Source organism: Prionailurus bengalensis, chromosome E2, assembly GCF_016509475.1.
Source record: "Prionailurus bengalensis isolate Pbe53 chromosome E2, Fcat_Pben_1.1_paternal_pri, whole genome shotgun sequence".
Lineage (NCBI taxonomy): Eukaryota > Metazoa > Chordata > Mammalia > Carnivora > Felidae > Prionailurus > Prionailurus bengalensis.
Genome location: NC_057352.1, coordinates 8,097,678 through 8,118,369, shown reverse-complemented (window position 1 = coordinate 8,118,369; position 20,692 = coordinate 8,097,678). Strand labels below are relative to the sequence as shown.

The following is a 20,692-nucleotide window of genomic DNA, read 5'->3' as shown; positions in this document are numbered from 1 at the left end:
GCGGGAGGGGCGTGGCCCAGGGCGGCGCGCGGCGGCTGTGAGCCTGCGCGCGCCGGAGTCAGGGGTCACAGCGACGTAGGCTGTGGCGGGAAACGTTGTTTGAAGCGGGTGAGTGAGGGGAGAAGGGGGCTTGAAGGGACTCGACTTGGCAGAGAAGGAAGGTGGAAGAGTCGGGCATGTAGGCCTGAGAGAAGGGTTGCGAAGGGGAGCGTGGAGGCGGGAGGGCGCGCGGTAGAGGGGCGAGGGCCAGTGGTTCTGGGCGCGTGCGCGGGGGCGCGCAGGAAGATGATTGGGGCTGGGGGGCCCCTCGGGATGCGGCGGGCTCTTGTGCTGGGCGCCTTGCCCCTGGGGTGAGCTGGGAGATGTACCCTGGAGGATCTTTGGGGCGACGGGATCCCGGACGCAGTGGAAGACTGAATTGGTGCACGTGGTGGCATGCTGATATGCTTTATTCTCTAAATATTGAATACCCCGTGCCAGGCACTGTTCTAGAAGCAGAGGCTACAGCCCGAACAAGTCAGAGAAAGTCGTTGGCTCAGGAGAAGACAGACAGTAGACAAGTGATAAGTAATAACGATAAAGCAACGCTTTCAGGGTTTGATACCTTATCCGAAGTGACCTAAAACAGGGTAGCCTGTTTCTTTAGCTGGAATAATCAAAAATCCTCTCTCTGGGGAAGTGACATTTGACAGAGCAGTCAGCCATGCAAAGAAAGATTTGGACAGGGGGACCATCAGGTGCAAAGGCCCTGAGGTGGGAAGGGATTTGGCTCCTATTCCAGGTTCCACAGGGAGCCATGGGAGGTTTTGAGCGTCAGAGCAACATGACCCACCCTGCGCTTTGAAAAAGTCCCTGGGTGCTGATTGAAGATGGGATTGTGGTGGGAACAGGAATGCAAGGAGGAAGACCAGTTAGGAGGCAAGTGGGGACATTGGCTCAGACCACAGTGCTGTCAGCCTCAGGTTGTCTTCGGGGTTTGAGCTAGCAGGACGCGGGGGTGTAAGGAAGAACTCAGGCGGCTGGGGTATGTGGTTTGGCTGGTTGGAGAGAGAAGGCGGAGGCAGAACGGATTCGGGGTGCCACTCTGAGGTGGCAGTGAGTGGGCAAGGTTTAGAGAGAGGCAGGTTGATGATGTCACCTTCTCAGCTTTATAGCCCCACCCAGGCCAGGTTACCTGTCTACCCCCAGCCCTGGCTGCACTTCACCACCCAGGCCTCCTGTCCCGTAGAGACGCTCCTTTCCCACTGAAGGCCTTTGCCACGTTGTTCCTTCTCCTGCGATGCTTTTTCTTCTCTCTTCGGTCCCTTTCACTCAGCCGCTCTCAAGAACAGGCACTTTCCTGGGCACTGGGAAGCCAGTTATAATTCAGTTTGGTTGGGGAGAGGACAGGAGATCTCAATCCAGCAGAGTGCTCTGAGCCAAAACGAGGCAGCACTAGTCTTTGGGAAGCGAGAGAAGCTCCAGGGACTTGGGAAATACTTGGGTCGGTGGCACTCGAGAGGAGTCTAGACTGCCGCACCTTGAAGTGACCTGCGTTCCGGACACCGCGTGAGTGATGCTGGGACCCTAACTTGAGTGAGACCCTGACCCCTGTTTTTTGTTTTTTGTTTTAAGTTCTTAAATTTATTTTGAGAGAGGGAAAGAGAACGTCAAGCAAGCTCTGCGCTGTCAGTACAGAGCCCAACGCAGGGCTTAAACTCACCAACCACGAGATCATGATCTGAGGCTTTTTTTTCTTTTTTTTTTTTTTATTTTAAGATTTTTATTTTTAAGTAATCTCGGTACCCAATGTGGGGGCTCAAACTCACAACCCCGAGATAAAAAGTCACATGCTCCACCGACTGAGCCAGCTGGGCCCCCAGTGAGGCCTGTTTAAAAAAAAATTTTTTTTTTTCCAACGTTTATTTATTTTTGGGACAGAGAGAGACAGAGCATGAACGGGGGAGGGGCAGAGAGAGAGGGAGACACAGAATCGGAAACAGGCTCCAGGCTCTGAGCCATCAGCCCAGAGCCTGACGCGGGGCTCGAACTCGCAGACCGCGAGATCGTGACCTGGCTGAAGTCGGACGCTTAACCGACTGCGCCACCTAGGCGCCCCCAAAAATGTTTTTTTTAATGTTTATTTATTTTTGAGAGAGAGAGACAGAGCGCAAGTGGGGGAGGGGCAGAGAGAGAGGGAGACAGAATCCGAAGCAGGCTCCAGGCTCGGAGCTGTCAGCACATCAGCACAGAGCCCAGCGTGGGGCTCGAACTCATGAACCACGAGATCATGACCTGAGCTGAAGTCAGATGCTCAACCGACGGAGCCACCCAGGCGCCCCGGTTTATCTTACTGTCCGTCCCCGCAATGCCGAATGAAAACTCTGTGAGAGCAGGGATTCTGTCTTGTCTCCTGCTCTGTCTCATGCGCCCTGAAGAGTGCCTGGGACAGAGGGTGAAGATGGAAGGAACTCACAGAATCTTCACAGAATCTCCTGAGGCAGGTGCTGTTCCCCTCCGACGCAATGACTAGAACCAAGGCCCAGAGAGGTGAAGCTGTCTCCCCAGGGTGTCACAGCTAGCTTGGAGGGTTCAGAGGCTCATCCCAGAGCCCCGTTCTGAGCCAGCACCGCAGACTGCCGGCCTCCAGGGTGTCTGGCGAGGTACGGGGGTGAACTCTCTACCCAGCGAAGGAGACAGACTGGGGACAGATTCCTCTGCTGGCTCGCCCCTGCGCCCTGGCTCACGCACCTAGCGAGGGAAAGGTTAAATAATTGCAAAAGTGCCTGTTCCGTCTGCCCCCTCCCCAGAAAACGACCTGCTTTTCGTGCTTTGGCCTCATCCCTCCTCTGGGCCTCCCTGACTCTCACTCCCCTTGTCGCAGGCCAGGGACCATCTGGGCCTGTGTCTGACTCCCCCGCCAGACGGGAACCCCTTGAGGTCTGCTGCTTCTCTGCGTCCTCAGCATTGCCCGGCACGGGCTTTGGGAAGTGCGTGCTGGGTGAGACTGCCCCCCTGCTTTTCTCAGCCACCTGACTCCTCTGTCCGCAGAGACCCAGCTCCAGTTCAGCTCTTCCAGGAGAGTCGGCGGCCCCCCGGGGCGCCCCAGGCAGCTGGTCCTACTTCCCTTACTGTACAGGTGCACCCAACCCAGAACTGCTTCAGAATGTGAGCCCCCCAAAAACAGGGGTCAGAGGGCACCTGAGTGGCCTAGTCGGTTAAGCGTCTGACTCTGGATTTTGGCTCAGGTCTTGATCACACAGTTTTGTGAGTTTGAGCCCCATGTCGTGCTCTGCACTGGCAGCGCAGAGCCTCCTTGAGATTCTCTCTCTCTCTCTCTCTCTCTCTCTCTCTCTCTCTCTCTGCCTGTGCTCACATGCTGTCTCTGTCTCTCAAAATAAATCTTAAAAAAATTTTTTTAATAAATTAAAGTTAAAAAAAAATAAACAGGCCTCGCTGAGAAGGTGACATTTAAGCAAAAACCTAAAGGAGGGGAAGGAGGAAGCCATGGGGACATCTGGGGAAGAGTAGGGCAGTGGGAACAGCTTGTGCAAAGGTCCTGAGGTAGGACCAAGCCTGGCACGTTCAGGGAAGAGAGAGGAGACAAGTGACTGGAGCCAAGTGCACAAGGGGGAGAGGGCAGGAGATAGTGTCTAAAAGGGAAGGGGGTGATTGCGCAGGGTCTGTGGGCTAGCCGGAGGACTTTGCTTTAGCTCTGCATGAGATGGGACCCAGGGGCCACTTCCGAGGGGAGGAGGGATGGGATGATCTGGCATATTCGTAGGGGATCTCTCTGGTTACTGTGCGAAGAGTACACTGAGGGCTCCTCATTCATTCAACACATCGTTCTCCAGCACCTGCTGTGCACCAGGCTCTGTTGTAGACACCCTCAAATGCTTCAGTGACAGGGCAGACCAGATCCCTGCTGGCGCTGGGCTCAGGTTCCAGCAGGGGGAGACAGACACAAAGCAGTGCACAAAATAATGCTGCCAACAACCTCTGAGAACCAGAGGGGCAAGGCTGGGAGCCCAGCGGGGGCTGGGAAGTGCTGAGACTCGGTCCAGTGGCAGTAGAGCCTATGGGACTGACAGGTGTGTTCTGAGGGGAAGGGAGAAGCTGGGGTGACTCCGAGGTGGTTGGTCTGGTGGGAGTTGCCTCTTCCCGAACTGGGGGAGGCTGTGGGATGCAAGGAGCAGGTCGGGGCAGGGGAAGGCGAGGGGCCCGGCTTTGGAGTGTGAGATGCCTGAAGAGACACGTGCTCAGTGAGCAGCTGGGTTGGGCAGGCTGGGGCCTGGGGGGCGGTCTGGGCTGGAGACAGGAAGGGCAGATGTGATCATCGGCATAGAGGTGGCAGTGAAAGCCGTCAGATAGAGATGGGACGAGAACCCCGAAGGAGGGAGTGTCACAGAAACCAGCGGGCACTCAGCGTTGTCTGTTTGCCAGTGAAGGGTCGAGAAAAGGAGAGGGCCCCGTGTTTCCCCAGCTCCTGTCCTGTGCCAGGACACACTGGGGCCTCTTTCCTTCTAATCCTTCCTTGCCTATGATGGGGAACTAGCATAGGAACCTCGATTTTGCTCCCGGAGTCCCCTTCCCTCCCACCGCACCCTCCTGGCCACAGCCCGCTGACCTGGGGAGCCACACTGCCCCCCTCCCGCCTCCCTCTGCCAGGCCAGGGCTGGCCACTGCCCCTCTGCCCCACCCAGGCCTCCCCCCCCCGGCAGGTCCGAACTCCGTCTCTCTGGCTGCCTGTATGGCTGGAGCAAAGGCCTCCAGGCTTTTTCCTTCCTGTGGGATAAGCCACTCGTAGGCACAAAAGGAGAGGCCATACAGGGCCTCCGTCCCCGTTCAAAGTGTGTGTGTGCCCGGTCCCAGCAGCGCTATCCACGATAGGCCAAAGGTACAGACGCCGCCAATGTGCACTGAGCGACGAACGGATCAACACAACGTGACGCAGCCACACAGTGAGGCAATATTTGGGCGTAAGAGGGAATGAAGGGCTGACACCTTCTGCATCCCGGTGAACCCGGAAAACACTATCCTAAGTGAAAGAAGCCAGACACTGAGGGACACATATTGGAAGGGTCCGTGAATAGGAAAGGCCCAGAATAGGCAAATCCAGAGACAGACAAAGTTGGTTAGTTGGGAAAGTGGGGTGGGGGTGGGCTGAGTTGAGGGGTGATGGCCAAAGGGGTGTGGGGATTCATTTTGGGGTGATGAAAAGGCTCTAAAGTTGACTGTGGTGATGGTCACACAGCTATGAATATACTAAAAGCCATCAAACTATACACTTGAAATGTGTGGGTCACATGGTGTGTGAATTCTATCTCAATAAAACTGTCCCGGAATGGCTGGGTTGGCCGGTCGGTTAAGGGTCTGACTCTTGATTTCTGCTCAGGTCACGATCTCGTGGTTTGTGAGTTTTAGCCCTGAGTTGGGCTCCGTGCTGAAGGCGCGGAGCCTGCTTGGGATTCTCTCTCTCTGCCCCTCCCCTGCTCATGCTCTCTCTCAAAATAAATAAGTAAAACTTGGAGCTCCTGGGTGACTCGGTTAAGTGTCCGACTTTGGCTCGGGTCGTGATCTCACGGTTCGTGGGTTCAAGCCCCACATCAGGCTCTGTGCTGACAGCTCAGAGCTTAGAGTCTGCTTCATATTCTGTGTCTCCTCTCTCTCCCTGCCCCTCCCCACTCACACTCTGTCTCTCTCTCTCTCTGAAAAATAAATAAACATTAAAAAATTAAGTAAATAAGTAAAATAAATAAATAAGCATAAAGCTGTCCCATCTTGTCCCTCCCCCCCCCCCCGGGAAGCCAGTGTTACCAGTTTATTACCTATCTTTCCAGAATTATGCATTAAAAACAAACATGCTTTTACATATTCTCCCACACACCTTGTAAAAATGTTATTTTTAAAATTTTACATATTTTCCCCCAACTTTTTTTTTTGGTAAGTAATCTCCACACCCAATATGGGGCTTGAACTCACAACCTTGAGATCAAGAGTCACATGCTCCACCAACTTTTGTTCTGAAAAGGCACCCCTCTAACTTTTGTTCTGAAAAATTGCAAGGCTGCATAGAAGTTGCGTGACAGGGGCCCTGGGGGACTCAGTCGGTTGGACGTCCGACGTCAGCTCAGGTCATGATTTTGCTGCTCGTGGGTTCGAGCCCCGCCCTCGGGTTCTGTGCTGACAGCTCTGAGCCTGGAACCTGCTTCCAATTCTGTCTCCCTCTCTCTCTCTTTCCCCCTTCCCCCACCATGCTCTGTCTTTCTCAAAAATAAATAAACATGAAAATTAAAAAAAAGTTGCATGACAGATACAACAAAGCCCTGTGTACCCTTTGCCTGGACTCACCAGCTGTTAACCTGCTGCATCATTTGCTTTATCTGGATGCACATACACTTTTTTCTTTCTTTCTTTCTTTCTATTTATTTATTTATTTATTTATTTTAAGTTTATTTATTTATTTTGTGAGGGAGAGAGAGAATCCCAAGCAGGCTTGATGCTCACTGTGGAGCCTGATGAGGGGCTCAATCTCATGACCTGAGTCGAAATCAAGTCGGACGCTAAACCGACTGAGCCTCCCAGGTGCCCCATGTTTTCTTTTTTGGCTGAACTATTCGTAAGTTATAGTCATCATGGTACCTGACCTCCAAAAACTCTAGCAGAACAGTGACATCCTACAGAACTGTGGTTTAATCATAATCAGACCATTTAACCCGCGGCAATACTGTTACCTCATAGACAGTCCTTATTCAGTTTGTCCAGTTTCCTGGTAACATTCTGCGTAGCTATTTTCTTTCTAATTAATTTTTTTATGTTTTTTATTATTTTTGAGAGAGAGAGAGAGACAGCGTGAGCAGGGGAGGGGCAGAGAAAGAGAGACCTGGAATCCGAAGCAGGCGCCAGGCTCTGAAATGTCAGCACAGAGCCCGACACAGGGCTCTAACTCACGAACTGTTAGACCATGACCTGAGCTGAAGTCGGACACTTTGCCGACTGAGCCACCCAGGCGCCCGTGCATAGCTATTTTTGAGATATATATATATGTATTTTAAGTAGGCTTCATGCCTAGCACAGAGCCCAGTGTGAGGCTTGAACTCACAATCCTGAGATCAAGACCTGAGCTGAGATAAAGAGTCAGATGTTTAACCAACTGAGCCACCTAGGTGGCCCTGCTATTTTTAATTTTTTTTAGTGTGTTTTTATTCATTAGAGAGAGCACGTGCATGTGCGCACGAGTGGGAAAGGGGCAGAGAGAGCGGAACAGAGGATCTGAAGCAGGCTCCACTCTGATACCAGTGAGACTCCACTCGAACTCACAGACTCTGAGGTCAGGACCTGAGCCGAAGTCAGATGTTCAACTGACTGAGCCACCCAAGTGCCTCTGTTTTTTATTTTTTAATATAAGATCTGATCTGGGGTCATGTTACATTTAGTTGCCAGGACTGTGCAGTCTCTCCTTCAATTTAAAAGTTTCCTGGCTTTCCAGCCCCCACCCTTCCATGCCATTGACATTTTTGAAGATTCCAGACTGGTAATTTTTGCAGGCCAGTCCTTACTTTGGCTTGATTGTTTCCTAATGCAAAGAATCAGGGCAAACTTTTTTTAGACATTTTTTTTCCTAATACAAAAAGATAGCAATCTAAGTACACCGTTCTGCATGTTGGTTTCTCTAACAATGGGTCTTTGAGAGCCCTCCACATGAATGCATAGAGAGCTTCCTCATTCCTTTATACAGCTGCATAATATTCCATGGAACAGTCTTCATATAATTTATTTAAACAGTCCCCCAGGGGAGGACATTTAGGTGGTTTCCAGTCTTTTGCCATTGCAAACAATGCTGCCGGAAATAACCTTGTAAATGCAGTTTCTCATATGTGATAGTATATCTATAGCACAAACCCCTAGGTGGGGAAATGGGGCCTTCCAACTTTTATGTTTTAATGGAGGTGGAATTTACATATAGTGAAATTCACAGGTTCTCAAGTGGACAGTTGTGGGTAAGGTACATTTTTGTCAGCCCAGAAAATTCCCTCATGCCCCTTCTCAGTCAGCCTCTCCCTCCTGGTAAGCAACCACTAGCCTAATTTCTAGCACCATAGATTAATCTATTCTAGAACTGTGTAGGGGTGCCTATGTGGCTCAGTCGGTTAGGCATCCCACTCTGGATTTCAGCTCAGGTCATGATCTCACGGTTTGTGGGTTCAAGTCCCACATTGGGCTCTGCACTGACAGCGTGGAGGCTGCTTGGGATTCTGTCTCCCTCTCTCTCTGCCCCTCCCCCATGTGCACCTGTACACACACTCTCCCTCTCAAAAATAAACATTTTAAAAAACAAGTTAAAAAAAAAACTTTGTGTAAATGGCACCACACCATATATACTCTCTCATTTTCAATTGAGGTGAAATTAACCATTTTAAAGCGTAGAGTTCAGTGGCATTTAGTACGTTCACAATATTGTACATCTACCACCTCTGTCTACTTCCAGAACATTTTCATCCCCCCCAAAAGGAAGACCCCATACCCCTTAGCAGTCACTCCCCATTCCTGCAATGCATACTTGTGTGTCTGCCTTCTTTATTTAAAAAAAAAATTTTTTTTAATGTTTGTTTATTTTTGAGAGAGAGAGAGAGAGTGCGAGCAGGGGAGGGGCAGAGAGAGAGGGAGACAGAATCTGAAGCAGGCTCTAGGCTCCCAGCTGTCCGCACAGAGCCCGACGTGGGGCTCGAACTCACGAGCAGTGAGATCATGACCTGAGCTGAAGTCGGACACTTAACCACCTGAGCCTCCCAGGCGCCCCTATGCATCTGGCTGCTTCTGTGCAGCATATTTTTGAGGTTCATCCATCCATTGTGTCACTCAGTAGCTGCCTCCTGTCTGATGCTGAGACGTATTCCATTGTATACCATCCTGAACATTTGCCAACAGCACATCCCCAGTCAGTTGAGATTTTTCTGTGCTCTATTTGTTAAGGTCCGGGCTAAGCTGCTGGAACAGAGACCCCACGGCACGGTGGCCCGGGCAAGATACAAGTGTATTTCTCCACATAACTGCCCTCAAGTAGGCATTTCTGCCCCAGAAGCTTGTCAAGGGAACTGGGTTCCTTACATCTTGTAGCTCTGCGTTCTCTGGGGTGTTGTCCTTGACCCCGTGGTCAAGGTTGGCTCACCCCCACTGTATCCATGCTCTAGCCATAGAGAAGGGAGAGGAGGCTAGAAGCAAGCTTCCTTTTAAGGCTGTCCCAGTCATTCCTTCCATGAGATAACTCAGTAAAGTGACCATCCCTAGCAGTGCATGCTGGGAAATGTAGTCTCTGGCTGGGTTGCCTGCAGCAGCTCAGAGGCAAGGGGTCAGCTGCAAAAGGACGAAGGAGAGACTGGATCTGGGGTTTGGGTGGGGTTACGGGATCCAGAGGTGTTCACTTGAACTCAGGGCAGCTGACCTGTGCCCTTCCTGCCCTCCCTCCCAACTGAGTCTGGGGTCTGCCTTAGGTTCCTATACTCTGTCTAGGCCTGGATGCTGGGAGACATAAACTTTTAAAAAAACTTCTTTCTTTTTTTTAATCTTAAACTGATGGGAAGATCCAAAGAATAATACAAAGAGCATATACCCTTTACCCAGATCCACGTTTTAACATTTTCCCTTACTTGTTTTATGATTTGTATGTACATAAGCTTTCTTTTTCTCCTGTCTCTACACACATGTGCCACCTAAAACAAATTTTTTAATAGCTTGCATACATCATGGTTATTTTCCCGTTAATAGTTGAGTTTTTATTTATTTATTTATTTATTTTGAGAGAGATAGACTGTGCAAGTGGGGGAGGGGCAGAGAGAGAGAGAGAGAGAGAGAGAGAGAGAGAATCCCAACCAGACTCCCACCTGCCAGCACAGAGCCTGATGTGGGGCTCAAAATCATGAAACCTTGAGATTATGACCTGAGCCGAAACCAAGAGTCGGATGCTTAACTGACTGAGCCACCCAGGCACCCTGAGTGTGCATTTTCTTAGAATATTCTCTTACCGAACCATAGTGAAGTTGCCAACCTAAAGAGGCTTAACTTGAATACAATCTTCTGTCGAACTTACTAGAAGATGTGTACTTTTGTATCAATATATCTTGTCAAAATACGCTCCAAAATGATTTTTTATATGTTGCAATTAAGAAAACATATAAATGGGGCGCCTGGGTGGCTCAGTTGGTTAAGCATCTGACTTCGGCTCAGGTCATGTTCTCGCGGTCCGTGAGTTGGAGCCCCGCGTCAGGCTCTGTGCTGACAGCTCAGCCTGGAGCCTGCTTCAGATTCTGTGTCTCCCTCTCTCTCTGTCCCTTCCCTGCTCACACACACACACTCTCTCTGTCTCTCTCTCACGTGCGTGCGCACTCTCAACAATAAATAGTAAACTTGTTTTTAAAACATCAAGTTTATTTAAAAAAAACCTATAAACATGTATATTGCAGCCTCTATTTGGTTTTTTGTTTGTGTTTACTACATTAGATCCTAGATTACAAGGGGAATATTATAAAGGGCATTTGGGGGCATTGTTAGAGAAACTGGAAAATGGACTCTTTATGTTGTGATTGGATTGTTAAATGTCCTGGATTTGATCACTGCACCTTGCTGGGTATAGAGAATGTCTTTGGGACGCCTGGCTGGTTCAGTCAGTACGGTGTGTGACTTTTGATCCCAGGGTTGTGGGTTCAAGCCCCACTTGGGGCATGGAGCCTACTAAGAAAAAGAGAGAATGTCTTTGTCCTTCAGCAACACATTGTAAAGTACACAGGGGTCGAGGGGCATAATATCTAACTAACATATCTACCTGATGCACAACTCACTCAACTGACTCAGAAAAAGTAAATCATTTGATGATGTGTGCATATTACCTTGTTACGTATGGAGGAGGTAATGAAGCAAATGTGGCGTCAAGCTGACACTTGGGGAATCTGGGTGAAGGGTGTGCAGGTGTGGAAATTTGAACTTATTCCAAAATTAAAAGGGCTCCGTTTCTGTTTTGTTTTTAAGGGGGAGGGAAGCCTCTGAAGTATTTTGAGCTGGGAAGGGACCAGATCAGATTTGTGACTGGCCTGAAGAGGTGCTTCCCGGCCGCTTGTCGAATGAAGGCCCGGGCAGGCAGGGTGACAGGCGGGTGTGGACATCAGAGAGAGAGGTTTATGAAAGGAAGGGATGTGCTAAGGACCAGGTGTGTGAGTGTGAGTGTGGAGGCCCTGCAGACCGGGTGACAAGGGGTTGGCCAGGGGCAAGCAGACAGCAGAAAGGATGTGGAGGGTTTGAGCACGTGAGGAGAGGGTTACACCGAGGTGGGGAGTGGGCTGTAATCATAGTAACTGAGAGTATTTGACACGTGGAATGTGCCACCACCCCGTGAGCCTGCGGGTAGAGGGTCGTGTTACTCTTGAGGCACTCTGGAGAATGGAAAAAAGGCTCACAGTCACGGTTGGTACACGGGGGGTTCAGGAGGAAGACAGGAACCTTCTCCGAGCCGTGACTTGCCCCACAGGATGGATGGCAAGCGGCGGCCGGGCCCGGGCCCTGGGGTGCCCCCCAAGCGGGCCCGTGGGGGCCTCTGGGATGAGGATGAGCCGTCTCAGCCATCCCAGTTCGAGGAGGAGCTGGCGCTGATGGAGGAGATGGAGGCAGAGCACAGGCTGCGGGAACAGGAGGAGGAGTTGCTGCAGCCGGCCCTGGAGGGAGCCGCGGACGGTGAGACCCACGGCGGGAACCCCCTGCCCCCCCCCCTTGCCTGTGAACCGTGTCGGCCACGAGGCTCACCTGTAACCTCTGACTTCTGGCCCACTTTGAGCTCCGTGAAGTGCCGACCTCTGACCTCACACCAGTATGACTGCCGCCTTTGTTGTCTGCAGCTCCAATTCTGACCTTCACCCTTGACCCCATGACCTCTCCCGAGTTTCCAGCCAGACCCAGAGCCCCGCCTCCACCTGACTTTCTCTGCACATCAGGGGCCACCTGAGAGATCACGGGCTGGGTTGGGCGGGCCCGTTACTTACTTCTGGGGGAGGACCACCATTCCATGTAGCCTGCCTCCCTCCCCCAACCCAGGACAGTTCTCCCCAACGGCCATAGATGCCCGCTGGCTTCGCCCCTCCCCGCCCTCCCTGGATCCCCAGAAGGAACCCCTCATCTTCCAGCAGTTGGAGATCGACCATTACGTGGGTGAGCTTGGTGGTCAGGCCTGGTGGGTGGGAGGAGGGGCCCAGGGCTCCTGGGGTGCAGGCTGGGCCGGGTCAGCACCTCTGGCTTTGAGAGAAGAGATGGACACGGACAGTCCCCGTCCAGGTGGCCAGGGCTAGGAGAGGGAGGGACAGGGCTGTGGGTGCCCGAAGGGGCAGCAAGAGGGAAAGTGGCGGTGCAGGTGTCCAGCGGGGCTTCCTGGAGGTGGGGACTGTCTTCCAACTGAGGCCTGAAGGTAAGAGCCGGCTCCTTGCCGAGGAGGGAGGCGTGCAGTTCGACCTCCGTCCGTCCATCCAGTGTCCATCAGGAACAGCCAAGCATCTGTATTGAGCCAGGCCCTATTCCTGTCAGACCAGGTCCCTGCTCTCAGAGGCTCACCTTCTAGAAGGATAGGCATAATAAAAAAGGAAATGGAGCCTCAGGTGGCCATGAGGGTTATGGCGGAACATAAAGGAGGGTAGGGGTGCCAGACTGTGCATCTTGGAGGTCTGGGAAAGCCTCTCTGAGGAGGCAACAAGGAGCCACGGGGCTGTCTGGGAAAGAGGGGCTCTGGGCAGAGGGTCCTGAGCAGGCAGCAGGTCTGGAACGTTTGAGGAACAGCGAGATCAGTGTGGTAGGAACAAGGAGCGAGGGGAGGGGGGAGGGGTGGCACATGAGATCCTGCCCGCCGAGGCAAGGACTTCGGGGCTCCATTCTGAGCAGGCTGGAAAAGTCTTTGGAGAGACCCAACCCCAACTCACAGGTTAGAAGGCTCCCCGGTAAGAGAGGGAAGGGACAAGTTACAGGCGGGGAGGAAACAGTGCGTTCCCCGGATCTGAGCAAGAACTCGCGCTGCGAAAATATAAGAAGCATTCAGATCTCAACAGCGAGAAGACAGTCCAGTCCAAAAGTGGACCAAACACCCGGGTAGACAATTCACTGGAGGATACGCAGGCGGGAATAAGCTCAGTGTCATTGGCTGTCAGGGAAACGTAAATGACAGCCATACTGAGACCTGACAACCTATCAGGAGAGCTAAAAGAAAGCCCAGCGACACGAACGATCATCGATAAGGATGCAGAGCCACCGGAAAGCTTGTTTGTGCCCCGCTGGTGGGAACGCTGTGTGTTGCTGCCCCTGTGGGAAACAGTCTGGAAGTTTCCTAGAGTTCAACCTACTCTTCCCCCGCCCCCAGCTTTATTAAGATACAAGAGTTAAATCTGCTTTTTCCATAGGATCAGGCAATTCCAGATATTTCCCCTGAAGGAATGAGAGCCAGGAGACTGTGATTCCGTTTATACGGATAGACTGAAAAAAACAAAATTAAGGGCACCTGGGTGGCTCAGCTGGTTAAGCTTCTGACTCTTGATTTTGGCTAAGGTCATGGCCTCACGGTTTGAAGGACCGAGCCCCACATCTACACTGATGATGTGGAGCCCGTTTGGGATTTTCTCTCTCCTTCTCCTGCCCCTCCCCTGCTCATGCTTGCAAGCACTCTCTGTCTCAAGATAAATAAATAAGCTTTTTTTTTTTGAGTTGAAAGAAAGACAAAATTAGAATGACGGAGAGTGGACCATCAGTGCCAGCGGGTGTGGTTCCAAAAATGCATCTCGCAGGAGCTGTTTGGAGTGATGGAGCGGTTTTGTACCCTGATTTTGATAGTGGTTACGTGAATCTGTATAAAATATGTGTTAAAGCTCCTAACTGCACACACAACGTCGATTTTACTTTTGTTTTTAAATACTTATTTTTGAGAGAGAGTGCGCGCGCACGTGAGCGGGAGAGGGGCAGAAAGAGAGCAAGAGAATCCCAAGAAGCGCAAAGCCCAACACAGGGCTCAAACTCACCAACCATGAGATCATGATGTGAGCCGAAGTTGGGCACTCAAATGACTGAGCCACCCAGGCACCCCTCAGTTTTACTTTTCAAAAGAAAATATTTTTTGCAAAAAGAGGGCAGGGGGCTCCTTCTAGCTATAGGAGGTAGACCAAGATGAAAAGGAGACCAGTGGGGAGGCGCTCAAAGCCGAGTGGACAGCGTGGAAGGCCAGTGTGGGCAGAGGCACCCGGTGCTGCGGGAATCGGGGCTGTGTTCCCAGCAAAGGAGAAGCCTGGGGAGGCAAACCTTTGAGGAATACGGTAGCCTCTGCCTCATCCTGTGAACCCTCCACCCCCAGGCCTGGCGCAGCCCCTGCCTGGAGCAGCCCCGCCACCCCCCGGCTCCGTCCCTGTCCTCCGTGCCTTCGGAGTCACTGATGAGGGCGTGTCCGTCTGCTGCCACATCCACGGCTTTGCTCCCTACTTCTATACCCCGGCGCCCCCTGGTGAGTGGCCCTGACCCACAAGACCCCCGCCCCAGCCCTCCGGAGTCCCCCTGCACTTCTGACCAGCTCTCCCCACCCCCCCAGGTTTTGGGCGCGAGCACCTGGGCGACCTGCAGCGGGAGCTGAATGCTGCCATCAGCAGGGACCAGCGCGGAGGGAAGGAGCTCGCGGGGCCGGCCGTGCTATCTGTGGAGCTGTGCTCCCGGGAGAGTGAGTGCCCCGCCCCCGGGTCCAGCAGGCAGGGCTCCCTCCGGGCCGGTGCCAGCCTCGTCTGTCCGCAGGCATGTTCGGGTACCATGGGCACGGCCCCTCCCCGTTTCTGCGCATCACCCTGGCGCTGCCGCGCCTCCTGGCCCCCGCCCGCCGCCTCCTGGAGCAGGGCATCCGTGTGCCGGGCCTGGGTACCCCCAGCTTCGCGCCCTACGAGACCAATGTGGACTTTGAGATCCGGTACGGCCCCTGCCTCGCCTCTCCAACCTCCACCCCCGCTTCCGCCCCCGCCCCCACCCCGCTAGTCAGCTTCTGCCTCCTGCTCTTCATCCCCTGTCCAGGTTCATGGTGGACACAGACATCGTCGGCTGCAACTGGTTGGAACTCCCAGCAGGGAAATACCTCCTGAGGCTGGAGGGGAAGGTGCGGGGCTCACCGGGGGCAGGGGCACAGAGCCGGGCCCCTGCAGCCACTGACGTGCCCCACCCCTACAGGCCACGCATTGTCAGCTGGAGGCGGACGTGCGGTGGTCTGACGTGGTCAGTCACCCGCCAGAAGGGGAGTGGCAGCGAATTGCGCCCCTGCGCGTGCTCAGCTTTGACATCGAGTGTGCTGGCCGCAAAGGTCTGTCTCTGGGTCTCGGGGCTCCTCCCTCCCTCCCTTTAGACGTGTGACATTCCAGTCTTGCCCCACGAGCCCCCATACTTCTTGAGCTCGCTGAAGAAGGAGTGAACATGAAAATGGACAGTTATCGTAGGATTCTCACTTGGAGGATGGTGGAGAATGACAGGGCAGGTCAGACAGGTGGGCAGGAAGGCCTTAGGAGCGATGTGGCAGGCCTTGTGAAGAGGGACAAGAGGGGGTGTATGGGTGGGGAGAACCTCTGCCCCCCCCCCCTCCACAGAGAATAGGAAGTGCAAAGGCCCTGGGGCAGGACCCAGTCTGTGAGGGGCAGGGAGAGGGCCAGAAGAAGAAGGCATAGGGGAACAGCGTGGGTCATGCGAGGGCTGTAGGCAGTGGGGTTAGGAATCGACAGGCTGGGGAGATTTGGATGTGCAGCTCCCCTGATGTGTCACAGAGGAAAAGAAGAAGTTCGGTCCCCTGCATCCCCCTCCTTCCTCGCTGCGCAGGCATTTTCCCGGAGCCTGAGCGGGACCCCGTGATCCAGATCTGCTCACTGGGCCTGCGCTGGGGTGAGCCGGAGCCCTTCCTACGCCTGGCGCTCACCCTGCGGCCCTGCGCCCCTATCCTGGGCGCCAAAGTGCAGAGCTACGAGCGGGAGGAGGAGCTGTTGCAGGTGGCTCTCATTCCATGTCCCTTTATGTCCTCAGAACCCCCCACCCAGCCTCCACATCCCAGGTGCAAGGCCATGTCCTCTGCATGCTGAGACGCCAAGTCCACGGGTTCAGATCCCTTTGCTTTGGTGGGGGAGGGGGTGTGTGAACATTTCCCGTCTGGGTCCTGTGTTATTTTCAGAAGCACCTGCCCGATCTTACTGCAACGGGCAAGAGGGCTCCAGGCTCGCTCTTGGGGACTTCTGGAATGTTCCAATAGCGGGGAGGATCCATGCTAGGGGGACGATCAGGATGACAACCAGGGTGGTCCTGTGTGCTCCCACCCCACAGGCGTGGTCGACCTTCATTCGCATCATGGACCCCGATGTGATCACCGGCTACAACATCCAGAACTTTGACCTTCCATACCTCATCTCCCGGGCCCAGACCCTCAAGGTAGGGCAGGAAGGTTAGGGAGGCTTGCCTTTAGATGCGCCACTGGGGGCCGAAGGGGTGGGTGGCCGCCCTGTTCCTCCTTGCTGCTTTTCCCTTGTGGCTCTGTCCCCCTTGGGCGGTCTGGCTTGCTCTGCGTCCCTGCAGCCCACCGCCCCCAGTGGCTCCAGGGACATCACCGAAAAGCCAGCTCTGGCCCCATCCCTGCCCTGCTCGAAGTCCAGAAGGTTATTTGGCTTTTGCAGAGGCAAGGAGAGCATTTATGGTTAAATAGGGAAAGGCCTGTGTGTTGGAAGGGCAGACGGAAGCGTGCGTGGGGATAGTGTCTTGTCTTCTAGACTTTAAAATATGTCAGCCAAAAATAAGGAGAAGGGGGATTCCTTGAAATGTATGCCAAAACCTTGACGCTTGTTGAACCTGGGAGTCACCGTACGGCGCGTGCTAATTTGCTAGGGCTCCCTGAACAGTACCGCAGGCTTGTGTCTTCTTGCAGGCTGGAACTCAGAAGTCCAAGATCAAGGCCTCACAGGCTTGGTTCCTTCCGAGGCCTCTCCTAGCCTCTGGTGGTCTCAGACATACCTGGGGTGTCGGAGCCGGGCTCCCCGATTCTTCAGCTTGTCTTCTAATTTGGGCAAATCTCTGCCCAAATTTCCTCTTTTTCTAAGGACGCTGTGGTCTTGGGTCAGGGCCAACCCTGATGATCTCAACTTGATTGCCTGTAGAGACCCTATTTCCAAAGAGGTTACGTTCTGAGGTGTGGAGGTTAGGACTTCAACATCTGGGATTGATGTTGACAACAATTCAACTCACAACAGTGGTTATGTTGTATCGTTTCCTCCTTTTCCTTATGTTTGGCCAGTTTCGTGATGAAAAATAAAAATCACGTTTGGGGCGCCTGGCTGCCTCTGTCGGTAGAGTGTGCAACTTGATTTCAGGGTCGTGAGTTCAAGCCCCATATTGGGCATGGAGCGTACTTAAAAAAAATACAATAAAATGGTATTTTAAAAATCATGTTGGGGTGCCCGGATGGCTCAGTTGGTTAAGCATTTGACTCTTGATTTCGGCTCAGGTCGTGATCTCACGGTTCGTGACTTTGAGCCCCACATCCAGCTCTGTGCTGACAGTGCGGAGCCTGCTTGGGATTCTCTCTCTCTCCCTCTCTCTCTCTGCTCTTCCCCAGCTTGTGCTCTCTCTCCCTCGTTCTCTCTCAAAATAATTAAACTTAAAAACTTATTTATTTTTTTATTTATTTTTTATTATGAAATTTATTGTCAAATTGGTTTCCATACAACACCCAGTGCTCATCCCTAAAGGTGCCCTCCTCAGTACCCGTCACCCACCCTCCCCTCCCCCCCACCCCCCATCAACCCTCAGTTCTCAGTTTTTAAGAGTCTCTTATGCTTTGGCTCCCTCCCTCTCTAACCATTTTTTTTCTCCCCCTCCCCCATGGTCTTCTGTTAAGTTTCTCAGGATCCACATAGGAGTGAAAACATATGGAATCTGTCCTTCTCTGTATGACTTACTTCACTTAGCATAACGCTCTCCAGTTCCATCCACGTTGCTACAAAAGGCCATATTTCATTCTTTCTCATTGCCACGTAGTATTCCATTGTGTATATAAACCACAATTTCTTTATCCATTCATAACTTGATGGACATTTAGCCTCTTCCCATAGTTTGGCTATTGTTGAAAGTGCTGCTATAAACATTGGGGTACAAGTGCCCCTATGCATCAGCACTCCTGTATCCCTTGGGTAAATTCCTAGCAGTGCTATTGCTGGGTCATAGGGTAGGTCTAGTTTTAATTTTTTGACGAACCTCCACACTGTTTTCCAGAGTGGCTGCACCAGTTTGCATTCCCACCAACAGTGCAAGAGGGTTCCCGTTTCTCCACGTCCTCTCCAGCATCTATAGTCTCCTGATTTGTTCATTTTGGCCACTCTGACTGGCGTGAGGTGATATCCGAGTGTGGTTTTGATTTGTATTTCCCTGATGAGGAGCGACGTTGAGCATCTTTTCATGTGCCTGTTGGCCATCTGGATGTTTTCTTTAGAGAAGTGTCTATTCATGTTTTCTGCCCATTTCTTCACTGGATTATTTGTTTTTCGGGTGTGGAGTTTGGTGAGTTCTTTATAGATAATTTTGGATACTAGCCCTTTGTCCAATATGCCATTTGCAAATATCTTTTCCCATTCCGTTGGTTGCCTTTTAGTTTTGTTGATTCCTTTGCGGTGCAGAAGATTTTACCTTCATGAGGTCCCAATAGTTCACTTTTGCTTTTAATTCCCTTGCCTTTGGGGATGTGTCAAGTAAGCAACTGCTGTGGCTGAGGTCAGAGAGGTTTTTTCCTGCTTTCTCCTCTAGGGTTTTGATGGTTTCCTGTCTCACATTCAGGTCCTTTATCCATTTTGAGTTTGTTTTTGTGAATAAAAATATATGTATTTTAAAAAATTGTGGGGCGCCTGGGTGGCTCAGTCAGTTAAGCTTACGACTTCGGCTCAGTTCATGATCTCGGTTCGTGGGTTCAAACCCCGTGTCGGGCTCTGTGCTGACAGCTCAGAACCAGGACCCTGCTTCGGATTCTGTGTCTTCCTCTCTCTCTGCCCCTCCCCTGCTCGTGCTCTCTCTCTCTCTCTCTCTCTCTGTGTCTCTCTCAAAAGTAAATAAACGTTAAAAATAATTTTTTAAAATTGTGTTTATGGCCCCCAAGAGTTCCGGGAAGGAGTCCATCCCTCTCAGTCTGGCATTTATACGTGGAGACACTGCTCCCCTGTCCTCTGCACCCCTGCCCTGCTACTTCTCCAGCTCAGGCCTCCCCTTTCTACCCTGTCCCTCTCATGCCACCTCCTGTCCTGGCCTCAGACCCAGCTCTCTGTGCTGCCCCCTGCTATGCGCCCACCTAATTGTCCCCCAGCCCCCTCCCCCCACTCAGTTCAGCATCGCCCCCAAATCTGTTCTTCCTCTGCTGCCCATCTGGGTGCAGCACCCCAGCCACTGAGCACCATGCCTGCCCCCCTCAGCCCTGCAGCCGTCCTGACCTCCTGTCTCCCTGCAGTCCATGCCTACCCACCCCCGGAGCGTCTTTCTGCATCAGAGCTCCACCTGCTTCCGCCCGCTCAGCCCCAGCTCCCAGCAGGAAGAGGGTGGCGTCGCGGGTGTCGTGGTGGTGGCTCATGTGGTCTGCATTCCTTTGGCACGGCCCCAGAGGTCCCGGATCCGGGCCGGCCGGTGCCCACTGCAGCCTCCGCCCCTCCCTGGTGCTGTGTCCCCAGGTGGAGTCGTTCCCCTTCCTGGGCCGCGTGTCTGGCCTCCGCTCCACCATCCGGGACTCGTCCTTCCAGTCCAAGCAGACCGGCCGGCGGGACAGCAAGGTGGTCAGCATGGTGGGCCGCGTGCAGATGGACATGCTGCAGGTGCGCGCGCGGGGCCGGGAGGGTGCCCACCCTCGTGGGGCTGCTGCCCGGGCCCTGGGCCCACCCTGCGCCCCCGCTCCCCCTCCCCACTGCAGGTGTTACTGCGAGAGTATAAGCTCCGCTCCTACACGCTCAACGCCGTGAGCTTCCACTTCCTGGGCGAGCAGAAAGAGGACGTCCAGCACAGCATCATCACTGACCTGCAGGTGCCTTTCCTGCGACCTCTGACCCCCCTCCCGCCTGCCCTGACCTCACACCTCCGCTCCCTGCCCCCGACCTCTGATCTTACTCTTCCGTCTAATTCTCTGACCCCAGCAGCCCACCTTCCTGACCTTGGGCTGCGATCTCCCAGCTGTTCTCTCACCTTAACCTCTTGCCTCTGATCTGTGACCTCACTTGGCAGATGTGACTCCTCATGTAACCTCTGGCACTGTGACCTTATTCCCTTGTCCTGCCCCCGCCTCTAGCCCACACTCGCCCATCAGACTGCTCCCTTTTCCTCTGACCCCGCAACTCCCCGACCCCCAGCTCTGCCCACTCCGCACCCAGACCCTCGCCCTCTCCCTGACCCCTGAGCCCTCACGGCTGCCCCCCCACCCCCTGATGCCCTCCATGCCTGTCCCCAGAACGGGAACGACCAGACACGCCGCCGCCTGGCCGTGTACTGCCTCAAGGACGCCTTCCTGCCCCTGCGGCTGCTGGAGCGGCTCATGGTGCTGGTGAACGCCATGGAGATGGCGCGCGTCACCGGCGTGCCCCTTGGCTATCTGCTCACCCGCGGCCAGCAGGTCAAGGTCGTGTCCCAGCTGCTGCGGCAGGTCAGTGGGCGGAGCTGAGGGTGGGCATCCCAG

General features: G+C 53.3%; 1 protein-coding gene across 1 annotated transcript in view; it reads left to right on the top strand.

Annotated features, from left to right (window-relative positions):
• POLD1 (DNA polymerase delta 1, catalytic subunit) overlaps positions 1 to 20,692 on the top strand; it is a 29,615-nt gene continuing 8,923 nt past the window's right edge. Inside the window, exons 1-13 of the mRNA XM_043598438.1 lie at positions 1 to 108; positions 11,498 to 11,700; positions 12,058 to 12,171; positions 14,345 to 14,491; positions 14,576 to 14,701; positions 14,773 to 14,941; positions 15,043 to 15,124; positions 15,196 to 15,325; positions 15,832 to 15,998; positions 16,327 to 16,431; positions 19,701 to 19,841; positions 19,937 to 20,047; positions 20,468 to 20,659. Of these exons, the coding sequence (XP_043454373.1) occupies positions 11,499 to 11,700; positions 12,058 to 12,171; positions 14,345 to 14,491; positions 14,576 to 14,701; positions 14,773 to 14,941; positions 15,043 to 15,124; positions 15,196 to 15,325; positions 15,832 to 15,998; positions 16,327 to 16,431; positions 19,701 to 19,841; positions 19,937 to 20,047; positions 20,468 to 20,659 (1,686 nt within the window). The 5' untranslated portion in view covers positions 1 to 108; position 11,498. The remainder of the gene's footprint in view (positions 109 to 11,497; positions 11,701 to 12,057; positions 12,172 to 14,344; positions 14,492 to 14,575; positions 14,702 to 14,772; positions 14,942 to 15,042; positions 15,125 to 15,195; positions 15,326 to 15,831; positions 15,999 to 16,326; positions 16,432 to 19,700; positions 19,842 to 19,936; positions 20,048 to 20,467; positions 20,660 to 20,692) is intronic.